Source organism: Sinocyclocheilus rhinocerous, unplaced genomic scaffold (genome assembly GCF_001515625.1).
Source record: "Sinocyclocheilus rhinocerous isolate Xijiao unplaced genomic scaffold, SAMN03320098_v1.1 scaffold629, whole genome shotgun sequence".
Lineage (NCBI taxonomy): Eukaryota > Metazoa > Chordata > Actinopteri > Cypriniformes > Cyprinidae > Sinocyclocheilus > Sinocyclocheilus rhinocerous.
This window is the reverse complement of record NW_015652278.1, coordinates 408,243-420,787: the sequence shown is the minus strand read 5'-3', so window position 1 is coordinate 420,787 and position 12,545 is coordinate 408,243. Positions and strand designations below refer to the sequence as shown.

The 12,545-nt window shown below is 37.5% G+C and overlaps 1 protein-coding gene across 7 annotated transcripts in view; it reads left to right on the top strand.

Moving 5' to 3' along the window:
• Positions 1 to 12,545, top strand: part of LOC107714343 (oxidation resistance protein 1-like) — a 173,381-nt gene that overhangs the window by 108,034 nt on the left and 52,802 nt on the right. For all 7 annotated transcript variants that reach the window (XM_016520162.1, XM_016520166.1, XM_016520165.1 and 4 more), the window contains 2 exons: positions 3,995 to 4,077; positions 11,974 to 12,081. In XM_016520162.1, coding sequence (XP_016375648.1) covers positions 3,995 to 4,077; positions 11,974 to 12,081 — 191 coding nt within the window. The remainder of the gene's footprint in view (positions 1 to 3,994; positions 4,078 to 11,973; positions 12,082 to 12,545) is intronic.

The window sequence follows — 12,545 nt, the reverse complement described above, 5'->3', positions numbered from 1 at the left end:
ATATATATTTAGAATTTAATCTTATATATCACCTTATATATGTGTATATAATTACGAGCAATAATAATATTACTGTTTGCTGTAGCAAATATAGTTTGTTTCTGAATGTGGGAATCACATATCATCCTTTGAATCGGTTCAGATCAGCTTTCTAAATATCATGACAGTATGTTTCAGAGAAATAGATCTCTATTTTAGAGGCGCTCTATGAGACGTCTCATTCAGTGACATGAACTGTAAACACAGAGAGATCAGCCACTGTCACTGTTTGTCAGGTTACGCTCTCAAACAGAGGCGTGAAAATGCTGGATAAAAGATCAGTATTTGTATCAGTGCGTGCGCTGGCCTGGTTTCTTTCGCTGCCGTCTCTTTGGTGTGAGCACAGAAATAGCAGGACAACTTTGACTCATGGCTACACAGCCGAGTGTCTCTCTGTCACACTGTCACAACAAGTGCAGAACATGTTAGACGGATTCTGGCGTTAATGTTAATGTGAAGACGGATGGACCGCCTGAAGCAAAGTGAACATGTGGGGGAATTGCTAACATTGTTCTCATTACCTTGAACATACACACAAACACCCATGAGACTACAGTATATGCATACACATCAGTGCTGGATATAAATTTTAGTTTCACTATTCCGGACTTCATTTGAATAATCTGATATTTGATCTTTTCGTTAGCTTAAACATTATTTGTAGCACACCTCCTGTTCTGTAGATGTTGCTAATGTCAAAATTCCTTGACAGTTCGTCCCTTTTTTAAATGTCAATTTTTATACCAGGGCTGAATAGTTTGATGAATGCAATCAACTGCTATTTGACATTTTTGAAATTTAAAAATGTCCTCCCCTTTTTGTTATGGGGAAAAATCATACCGTAACATAGTCACAAAAAAAGTGTGGGACACAGTTATTGTATATGTTTTGGTTTAATATAATCTAATTTAATATAATCAATTGAATTAATTTCAAATCAATTTATAAATTAATAATAATAGATTTTTACTATAATATGAGAAATTTAAAATAATAAAAAATAGATTGCAATGCTGAAAAAACATTTTCAGTGACAATGTTTGGATTTGAAGTCAAAATAATGGATAAATGTTGTGTTTGTGGTAAACAGCCACGGATCAGTAGCGGACTCCTGTGTGAAAGCTGCTTCTCCTCTCACAAGAGACACCTAAGAGGGGAATTCCCCCCATTTTCAAAAATGAAATTCAGGCCCTGAATAAATGTCTAAAAATCCTGATTGGAGTATCAGTAGTAGTTATAAATGATAAAAAGAAGGCTTTAAAAAGATCGGTATCGGCAGATACTGCTTTCTGCGATCGGTGATCGGCCTCAAAAATCCTGATCGGAGCACCCCTAATTTGAACTAGGATGCTACCTATGTAGACAGCAATGCAGCTCACTGGACTTGTGAACAGATCCAATGCGTCATGGGTACTGAGAACAAATGCATATTTATTTAAGAGATTTGTCTTATTTTGTTGATGGAGACAGAGACACCAAATCCATGGTCTCTGCGGCTCTGGAACATTCTGTGTGTAGCCAGTGTCCATCCAGAACCACAGAGACGATGGATTCGATGTCTCTCAGACACACATATTGGGCTCTTTGTTTAGTTTCAATGTGGCAGCTCTTATCAGCATGTGAAAAGCCTGTTTCAGATGATACACACACATGTGAGGGTTAAATTCCAGACAGTTTCGTAATTTTTCATGGAACTTATCTCTGCTGTGTGTGTTTGCTCGTTGTGTTTCTCTCTCTGACTCATGCCTCAGTCAATGCAATCTATTATTGGGGTTTTGTAAAAATATGATTTATATTAATTATACCCTAATTATACCTCAAAGTCATTTGAGTAATTTAAAAAATAATGAATATTAAAAATATTAAACCATAAATTTGTTAATGCTGGATAAAAGATCAGTATTTGTATCAGTGCGTGCGCTGGCCTGGTTTCTTTCGCTGCCGTCTCTTTGGTGTGAGCACAGAAATAGCAGGACAACTTTGACTCATGGCTACACAGCCGAGTGTCTCTCTGTCACACTGTCACAACAAGTGCAGAACATGTTAGACGGATTCTGGCGTTAATGTTAATGTGAAGACGGATGGACCGCCTGAAGCAAAGTGAACATGTGGGGGAATTGCTAACATTGTTCTCATTACCTTGAACATACACACAAACACCCATGAGACTACAGTATATGCATACACATCAGTGCTGGATATAAATTTTAGTTTCACTATTCCGGACTTCATTTGAATAATCTGATATTTGATCTTTTCGTTAGCTTAAACATTATTTGTAGCACACCTCCTGTTCTGTAGATGTTGCTAATGTCAAAATTCCTTGACAGTTCGTCCCTTTTTTAAATGTCAATTTTTATACCAGGGCTGAATAGTTTGATGAATGCAATCAACTGCTATTTGACATTTTTGAAATTTAAAAATGTCCTCCCCTTTTTGTTATGGGGAAAAATCATACCGTAACATAGTCACAAAAAAAGTGTGGGACACAGTTATTGTATATGTTTTGGTTTAATATAATCTAATTTAATATAATCAATTGAATTAATTTCAAATCAATTTATAAATTAATAATAATAGATTTTTACTATAATATGAGAAATTTAAAATAATAAAAAATAGAATATAATAAGTAATAAGTACATTTTAATATAATAAATCAATTAATTATGAAAGCATTATAACACCGTGTCTACACCGGACGCGAGCAACGCGGCACGACGCGACATGACAAAATACAATAGAACCTATTATGCAGTCTACACTGGATGCGGCGCGGCGCGACACGAAAAATCCCAGACAGTAAACTGATGCCGCATTCTATTTATTTATACTGACACGAATTTCAAATGATTTTCAACGGTCGCTTTGTCGCGTCCAGTGTAGACAGACTTTAGCTGTTGCGGCGCGGCATGACACGACTACTGTCGCGCCCGGTGTAGACACAGTGTTAGAGTATTGTATAATTTAAATTGTTCTGTTGGGGTCAGTAATATTTGTACATGTATCACAGTTTCCACAAAAATCTTAAGCAACACAACTGTTTTCAACAGTTTGATAATGATAAGACATGTTTCTTGAGCAGCAAATCAGCACATTAGAATGATTTCATGTGAGACTGAAGACTGGAGTAATGATGCTGAAAATTCAGCTTTGCATCACAGGAATAAATTACATTTAAAATTATATTAAAATAGAAAACAGCTATTTTTAATTGTAATAATATTTCACAATATTTCTGTTTTTACCGATCAGATAAATGCTGTCTTAGTGCACAGAGAGACTTATTCCAAAAACATAAAAAAATGTACCAACCCCAAACTTTTAAACAGCAGTAAACATTTCATGCTAGATTAACATATGTTAGGTAATTTCCCGAACGTATCTAGTTCTCAAGACAATTTTATTCCTCTAATAGTTATAGGCATCAAAATGCACCATATTTGTGTGAGTGTGCAAACTCAGATTAACTGATGTCAGAATTGAATTGGAAAATCAATGCCAATACGTAAACATAGCCCTATTAGCTTTAAATAACCCAGGCATTGAAATTGACTTCAAAGACACACAGAATCACAGCACAACACAAATGTGATACTGTCAGGTGGCAGCACTATGTCTCTCTCTGTCTCTCTCTCTCTCTCATAGAGGTCAGGGTGGTCTCTGTCTGTTACAGCGTTTGCAGCAGCAGGAGGCATTGCAAGGTGAAGACACATTGGCTGTCATTGTGCTGAGCGAGAGAGAAAGAGAGGGAGACAGTGGGGAAAGGAGGGAGGTAGACAGGGAGGGTGAGAGAGAGAGAGAAGCTGCATTCTCTGGCTCACCGGAATCGCTCGTTCACACTCGCTGTTGACGGATGAGCCGTCGGTCGAGGCTGAGAGCTCGGCAGCTTGTGTCAAGCTGAGGGGAGAGCGGAACATGAACATAATGAGAACCTTCCCTCGCTTACTTTCAGATACCGGCCAGAAGAAGACGCCGGAGAAGAAGGATGGAAGGCGGATGTCGTTCCAGAGACCAAAGGGCACCATCGAGTATTCCGTAAGTGGGAACAACAACCCCTTTCCTTGTTATTTCTTTGCATGTGCTGTGTGTTATAGGCTTGTATCTTGCAGATCTCCTCCCGGCGCTGTTTACTCAGAGGATTTTTCCACATGTACCTGCGAGATTTTTGTGAGAGTTTGCACGAGGACTCTGTGTGTGTGTGTGTGTATCCACAGGGATGATTTGAGAGCAAGTGTGCATGAAGCCGTGCGAATGTTTACATCAGCCTGTTTATTTTCACCGGTCTGCATGCGTTCCAGCAGAGTATTGCTGAATGACCTTCCTTTCTGCGTTTGCATTTCTATTGATTTGACGAGCGTGTGTGCCAAGTGAGAGAGACCGTGTGAGCTTCGATTGTCTGTCTTAACAGCTTGTTGTGTTCTTGAAATGACCCTCAAATTCCAGCTGCGGGCAGAATGCTTCTCATCTCTCTCCCTTGTAACGTAGGAGCGTGTGGGTTGAGCTGAGATCTGGAGTTCTGCCTGGAAGTGGAAAAAGACAGAGGAGAGGAAACTGCTGGCAGCTAGAGCTGTCATTTAGCCAGAAGATTGGAATCATACTGCTTTTTCACCAAAAATGGTGCTGGTGCTGCTGCCGGAGCTGGTGCTCACTCAGGGAATCTGATAACATCTCTCAGAAGCAGCCAATGTTTTTGACTTAGATGAACTGACTAGGTCACTGTCTTTGTTTACAAATCTTACGAGTTTTGAAAACATATTTTAACATTCAAAGTAGAGACGTGCAAAGTCAACTAGTCAGGGCTACCTGAATTTAAAGACACAAAGTTTAAAACACAGCATGTTGTCAGCATGCTGTTGAAAGCACTGTAGCTAAAAATATTAAAACTAAATATATGTATAATAAGAATAACACCAAGTTAATCAAACTTGATTTTTGATTAGTAGCATTGTGACCTATCCCTAATCTTAAGTCATTTAACTAAGCGTCTTTTTGATATCAGAGGTTTCTTTCATATATATAGTTTGAAATGTATATTATTTTTGGGTGGGTAAGATTTTTTTAATGTTTTTTAAAAGTCTAGTGCTCACCAAGGTTGCATTTATTTAATTAAAAATACTGTAAAAATATAAATGTTGTCTAATGTTATTACAATTTAAAATAACTTTACTTCTATTTTAATATATTTTAAATGTAATTTATTCCTGTGATGGCAAGGCGGAATTTTCAGCATAATTACTCCAGTATGTAGTGTCACATGATCCATCAGAAATTATTCCAGTATGCTGATTTGCTGCTCAAGAAACATTTTGTATTATTATCAATGTTGAAAACAGTTGTGCTGTTTTATATTTTTGTGGAAATCTCATTTTTTCAGGATTCTTTGCTGAATAGAATGTTCAAAATAACTCAATTTAATTGAAGTACATTCTACAAACTATTCAGTTGTTAACTTCTAGTAGACTAATCAACCATTGTGATCAATTATAATTGTGTCATTGTGACTTAATCATTTAATTCCACATCTTTTTGATGTCATGAGTTGCTTATGATGCAGCAGACATTGTTTACATATACAGCAAATAAAAAATTCAGAGCAATTCATACAGATATGTGAAATCTCAATGATATTAGTTTGTTTGAGACTAACTGTGAAAAAAGGGGCATCAGTTTCGGTTTAAAACTGGCATCAGGTAGCTGTGGGATTGGATGCTGGTGTAGTTGACGTGCTGCTGCTGTTGCTGTCACGGTTTTGTTTCCACACGGTTCTGCTCTCCCCTCGGATCTGAGCAGTTGTCTCACACCCGTCTCCCCACAACTCACGCTGAAGATCCGTCTCTGTCGGCCAAAAGTGATTAACAGGACCTTTGTTTTCCTCCGCAGAGCGTGAAAAGTGTGCAAGACGACAGCGGGGCATTTGTCACAGGGCATAAACAGCGTGTCATGAGGCTATTTGTGGCGGTTGTTGGTGAGGGGTGTGGGGGTTAACATGAGAGAGATGGCAGATATGGCACTCATATCTCAGTCTTCCAGCTTGCCTTGCAGTCTTCCACTCCAAACCACACCACACCGCTGCAAGATGGAGTGATGGATGTGATTTTGAGAAGATGTTTGGATAATTATTGGACATGATGCATGACCCTGAACACACAAATCATCTTTAAATGGATAGCTCATCCAATAATCTATATATGAATATTCTGTCATCATCCTCTTGTCGTTCCAAAAATGCCTTTCCTTTTTTGTGGCTTCATTGTTTTTATCCATACAATGAAAGTCAGTGGGTCTTAGTGTTGTTTTGGACCCCACTGACTTTCATTGCTTGGCAGTTTAAAAATTATTTGTAAATGATGACAGTGTTTTCATTTTGGGACACTTTCTGAAAAACTGCCTCCATTATTGTGAAAGCCTCGCCTCCTGCCACAGGTAATTGTCTGCTCTTTTCTCAAGAAGCAGTCTTGACCTCAGGAGGCGTTGAAGGAGAGCTAAACTGTAGCCCAACTGCTCAGTCACTAATAACGCTCTGCGGGTCAGCGGGTTCTCGCCATTGGCTGGTCTGTGGCCAATTAAAGTGGTTGGACTCCAGGAAAGAGTGAGAGAGATTGAGATCTCATTGGAGAGAAACAGTAAGGATTCAGCATCTGCTTTAATGCTTCCTGAGTCTGTTGATTTCTGCAGCAGTCTGATTCGGCTGGAGTCATTGTGTCACATTGAGTCACAGCACTGAAGCTTATAGTCTCATTATGCATGATGCATACTGTGCACAAAGATGAGATAAAACATGAGATTTTATCACATGGCCGAGCTGTTTTAAATGCTTTTAGGGTGAATGTTTGTGACCAGGCTCACCAGTTGCCCCTTGACATCCTGCTGACATTTGCCAAAACAGGCTATTGGGACATTGAAGACACCTCGAGCTGGTACAAAAGTACTTTGGAGATGCAGTGGTTTCAGATATTTACCATAGTATTGAATGATTGTCATATTCATGTACCATGGTTTTTCAAAGAATACCATAGTATTACCATGTCTAAAGCACGGTTGATATTTCCATGGTGATTTTTTTGTAAGCGCTGGCTCATTTACGTCCTGCGAAAGAGAGAACGCCAACATCTTGCCAAGACTGCTGAGCTAAAATTAGTTCTTTAAGTGATCATCGACGCAGTTAGCCAGCTTGTGCCATGAGGGTAGTAATGACGGTGTCACTATGGCAACTCTCATGCCACGGCAGCCGTGATGTCCCACGCAGTATGGAGCTTGTCTGATTTGACATTCTGTCTGATTGTACCGTTTGCTGGAATGTCATTTCCAGTTTGATGAGCTGTGTGTTCTGTACTAGTGTGAATCCCATGAAACCAAAAACATGCATGGATCGTATTTCACCCCAAAAGAAAGAAGTAATTATGTTTTACATAATGAAAACAAAGGTTATTATAGGAACAAACTAAAGTTTTTGCATTGTAAAAGTATTTTTATAACAATTATCATTACCGAAATGCAAAAAAATTTGTTTTAATTTTTGCCATGCAAAAGAAGATTGATATAGTTATATAATATATACATATTATATAGTATATAGTATATATACATATACGCCGGCAGCCATATCACCCTGTAGCCCAGTAAAGCGCTTTGAGTGCCTAGAAAAGCGCTATATAAATGTAATGAATTATTATTATTTATTATTATATATTGTACTTTATTTATTTATTTATTTTATTTTTGGGGGGAAATGTAACCTGGAAATGTGACCTTAATTGTTATGAAAATAATTCACGATCCAAAAAAATCTTTACAAATAAACACATTATATACAGTATCTATCTATCTATCTATCTATCTATCATCAATATATATATATATATATATATATATATGTATATATATATATATATTAAATCGCATGCGTTAACGATGACAGCCCTAATATATATATATATATGTGTATATATATATAGATATACAGATATAGACATAATAGATAAAAGATCAAATTTGTTCAGGAGTGTATTTGTATATAGCAGGTGCGTTTGCTGGATTCTAATTGGTTTAGACAGATTGATTATAATTTTTTTGTTTTTACACATTTAAATATGAATAGAAAATAAATTAGAAGGGACATAATGTTGTGTAATAAAATGTACAAGTAGAGCACTGTAATAAATAATACATACAGACATGAATGTGGTTGGACTTGAATATGGCTTCTGATGAGATATGTGAGAACTTGTGAAAGCTGCTCCCAGCTTTAGGGTGGTGTAAGAGCTAAACACTGTCTTGTGATGTTTGGTACCAACCCTAGACATAACTAGTCTTGATCCTAATGACTTAAGAGATTGACGTCTCTAAATTCAGAATGGGTGAGCCACGTTTGAAGCTGTTGTAAAATGTGCCTCTGCCTGCAGATTCTATTAGTGTCAAGTAGCTAAACAGCAGCGTATAGTTATAATAAAGAAGTATACTACTTGCTGGAAGAATTGTTTATGTAGATTATTAACCTTGATACTCATATGTGTCAGGAAGCCAGTGTAAGGACTGATGCGCTCTGATGTTTCTTTACTAGTTGTACATATCTTTGCGTTCATTTATAGTTTTATTGTTGATTCTGCTGTTGAAAGAAGGAACCTTGAGTCGCCCAGGACTGATGCGCTCTGATGTTTCTTTACTAGTTGTACATATCTTTGCATTCATTTATAGTTTTATTGTTGATTCTGCTGTTGAAAGAAGGAACCTTGAGTCGCCCATGTCTGGAAAATGTGGAGTTTGTCTAGACTGTTCTGATGCCTCTTACTGCTGCGTGTGTCTTTTTTCCGAGCAGAAGCGACTGGCAATGGCTGTCATCTCTACTGGCACTGCTCGTGTTGTATATTGGGTGATATTTTTATCCACGGCTGCCTTTAGAAAGAGGACGACAGACCTCAGCGGGACTTCCTGCTAAAGTCTGAGATTGAATTAGGAGGGAAAAAACACGGGCGCGAAGGATAGAGCACGTCTAGACTGCAGAGAAAATCATAAATTCACCATCTAACAACTACAAGCATTAGTGTCCAGTGAAGGCAGGTTGTGTTTGCTCTGAAATGAAGCGTCCAAAGCTACAAATAAATAGCCCACGGAAAAAACGTTTTCAAATGGTTCTCACAGGGAATCAATGTTCTGTGCCAGACAGACTGGATGAAAGGACGCCGCTTGCGTGGGGGCATTGGGAATATCGACTGTTGAAGTTCCCATCTGGAGACGACCAGAAAACTTCTGTGCAAATTCAGGGGTTGGGGGGGGGGTTCTTTCATTCTCTAAGGGGCCATTTAAACGACAACGTTTTCAGCCAAAAACGGAACACTTTTTATGCGTTTTGACTGTTCGTTTACACGACAACGGCGTTTTGGGGACTGAAAATGCTAATTTTTGAAAACGGGTTTCAAAGTGCAAGTTTTTGAAAATGGCACCGTTATCGTTTCCGTGTGAAAACCCAAAACGGGAATCTTTGAAAACAGTGACGTCATGCGCGTGCATAGTACGTGTTAGGTATGTAGACATGCGCAGTACGTGTCGATTTTAAAGGCAAGCACGAACAAACATACACAACAGTGGCAGAGTATATAGTACTGTTGTTGCTGCTCAAGAGTTTGCTAACGCTTCTTCAGCAAAGTGTGGATTTACTTCAATATTACAACCAACAGCGGAGACGCATCATAGACATCATAAAATCGTCACTTCCCTACAGGTACTGTTTACTAACAAGGTGACAGCGCCAACTACTGGCCTGGCATATGTAATACAGCGTTTTTGGCAATTTTCGTGGATATGTGTAAACGCGAATCGTTTTGAAAACGTTGTCGTGTATACGTGAAACTTTTTAAAAACACAAGGGTAAAACTTTTCCGTTTTTGACTACACTGTTGTCATGTAAACGTAGCCTAAGAAAAACAACTAGCAGAAGTCTGATTCAGAGTAGAAATGGCATTGGATATGCTGATGTTTTTTACTGTCTGATGTTTGGGAAACTCTGTGTGATTGCGTAAACCATTTCAGTCATAAAGAAACGTGTTTATTTTATGTGTTTTCTCTGAATTGTCCTTTTAGGGCCCGTTCACACAGGATGCGCTCTTGTGTTCAAAACACAAAGTTTAAGTTTTTCAAAGTTAAACTTCTTTTAACTTGATGTTGTTTCTCGAAAAAACAGAGCTCATGCTGCAAGATGCTGAAAAAAATTTGTCACAACGTGGTGTTCATGAAGAAGCTGTGCCTTTGTTTAGTGAGAAGTGATTAAAGGGTGAGTTAAGCAAAAAATGTCAATTTTGTCATCATTTACTCACCCCCCCCAAAACCTGTATGATTTTTTTCTTCTGTGGAACGCAAATGTAAATGTTTAGCTTGCATTCTTTTCAGGCTAAACTCTGTGTTTGTGTCTCTTTGATCTGACCATCTCACTGTCCTCCTCACATGAGAGACTCATGAAATAGTAAACAGACAGACTATGAACTATGTAGAATCCTTTACATTAAGTCATTACCTACAGTATAATGGTCTGACTATCTGAGCTCAGATGTTTATGTTTAGAGGACTGTAATGTGGTGGTATGGAGAGTACAGGAGGAATTTAGCATGTCAGTGTTTTGTAGAATTCATCATGCAGCAATAAGTTCCACACAAGATGTGCAAAACGGGAAGAATATGTTCACACCATGCAACATTTCTCTTGTTGTTAGGTTTTTGTCCTCTCACTTTCTTTTAGTGTCAAACAGAAACTTTTTTTCTCAAATTTAAGCCAGCTTTTCACCCTCTGTGACTTTTATTTTATTTTATTTTACTGGATAGTGCTGGTTAACATTTTACAGTAGTAGTAGGTGTTTAGAATAAAGTTCAATAGAAAAAAAACTTAATTCGAAAACGTAACTGAATAGCAGCTTTATGCTATCTTTCAAAATGTTGAGGTCATTAAGTTAAATTTTTTTAAACAAAATACTTTTATTCAGCAGTGATGCATTAAATTGATCAAAAGTGAGATCAAAAGACATTTATAATGTTACAAATGATTTCTATTTCAAATAAATGCTGTTCTTTTGAACTTTGTATGTATTTATCAAAAATGTAAAGAATGTATCACAGTTTCCACAAAAATATGAAGCAGCACAACTGTTTCCAACACTAATAATAATAAGAAATGTTTCTTGAGCAGCAAATCAGTATATTAGAATGATTTCTGAAGAATCATGTGACACTGAAGACTGGAGTAATGATGCTGAAAATTCAGCTTTGCATCACAGGAATAAATTACATTTTAAAATATATGTAAATAGAAATTTGTTATTTTACTGTATAGCTTTATTGCTATATTACTGTTTTTAGTGTATTTTTACTGAATTTATTGTGTTTTTGATCAAACAAATGCAACCTTGATGAGCATTAGAGACTTCTTTCAAAAGCATTCAAAATTTTACCGACCCCAAACTTTTGAGTGGTAGTGCACAACATACACCTTGTGTAGACCGAGAGGAACCTAAAGAAATGTCTTCGCAACAATGTCATACACAACAATGGCAGAGTATATAGTACTGTTGTTGCTGCTCAAGAGTTTGCTAACGCTTCTTCAGCAAAGTGTGGATTTACTTCACCAATATTAAAACCAACAGCGGAGACGCATCATATACATCATAAAATCGTCACTTCCCTACAGGTACTGTTTACTAACAAGGTGACAGCGCCAACTACTGGCCTGGCATATGTAATACAGCGTTTTTGGCAATTTTCGTGGATATGTGTAAACGCGAATCGTTTTGAAAACGTTGTCGTGTATACGTGAAACTTTTTTAAAACACAAGGGTAAAACTTTTCCGTTTTTGACTACACTGTTGTCATGTAAACGTAGCCTTCCTCTTCTCCTTTCTCCTCGTTTTTTTTTTTTTTTTTTCATGTTTTTTGTTCTTTTGTTGTGCAGGTGGATTCGCGGGACACTCTGAACAGTATCGCGCTGAAGTTTGACACAACTCCCAACGAACTTGTTCAGCTCAACAAACTCTTCTCCAGAAATGTGGTCCCTGGTCAGGTGTGTATTTCCCATTGAATATCCTATTTCTTGTTTTTTAGTTTAGTTTAGTTTTAGGTATTTTAGATCATTTTTAAGCTACTGTTGTTGTTTCCAATAGTCACACTAACAAAAATCACACACACTACTGAATTCATGGCAGGTTTTCTTTGCAGACTTTCATTTCAACGCTTCACTCCCTCACCATTAGATCTCAGCCAAGTGTTAGACAAAGAATCAATCTCTCACTGTTTAATATACTGTAACAGCATATCAATTATTGGCCAATATGACATTTAACCAGATATTATCTCTCAGGTAGATGGAGTGATTAATGACTTCTCTTTTCTAGCCAGTGCATGAGCAGTTATGAAAGATCTCTTGCTAAACAGCTTCAGTATTGCTTCATCATCTCCTCACAAATTCATGTTAAGCAAAGCTGAAGTCTGGATCGTTGATATTCACGTGTCAGCGACCGCAGTAAT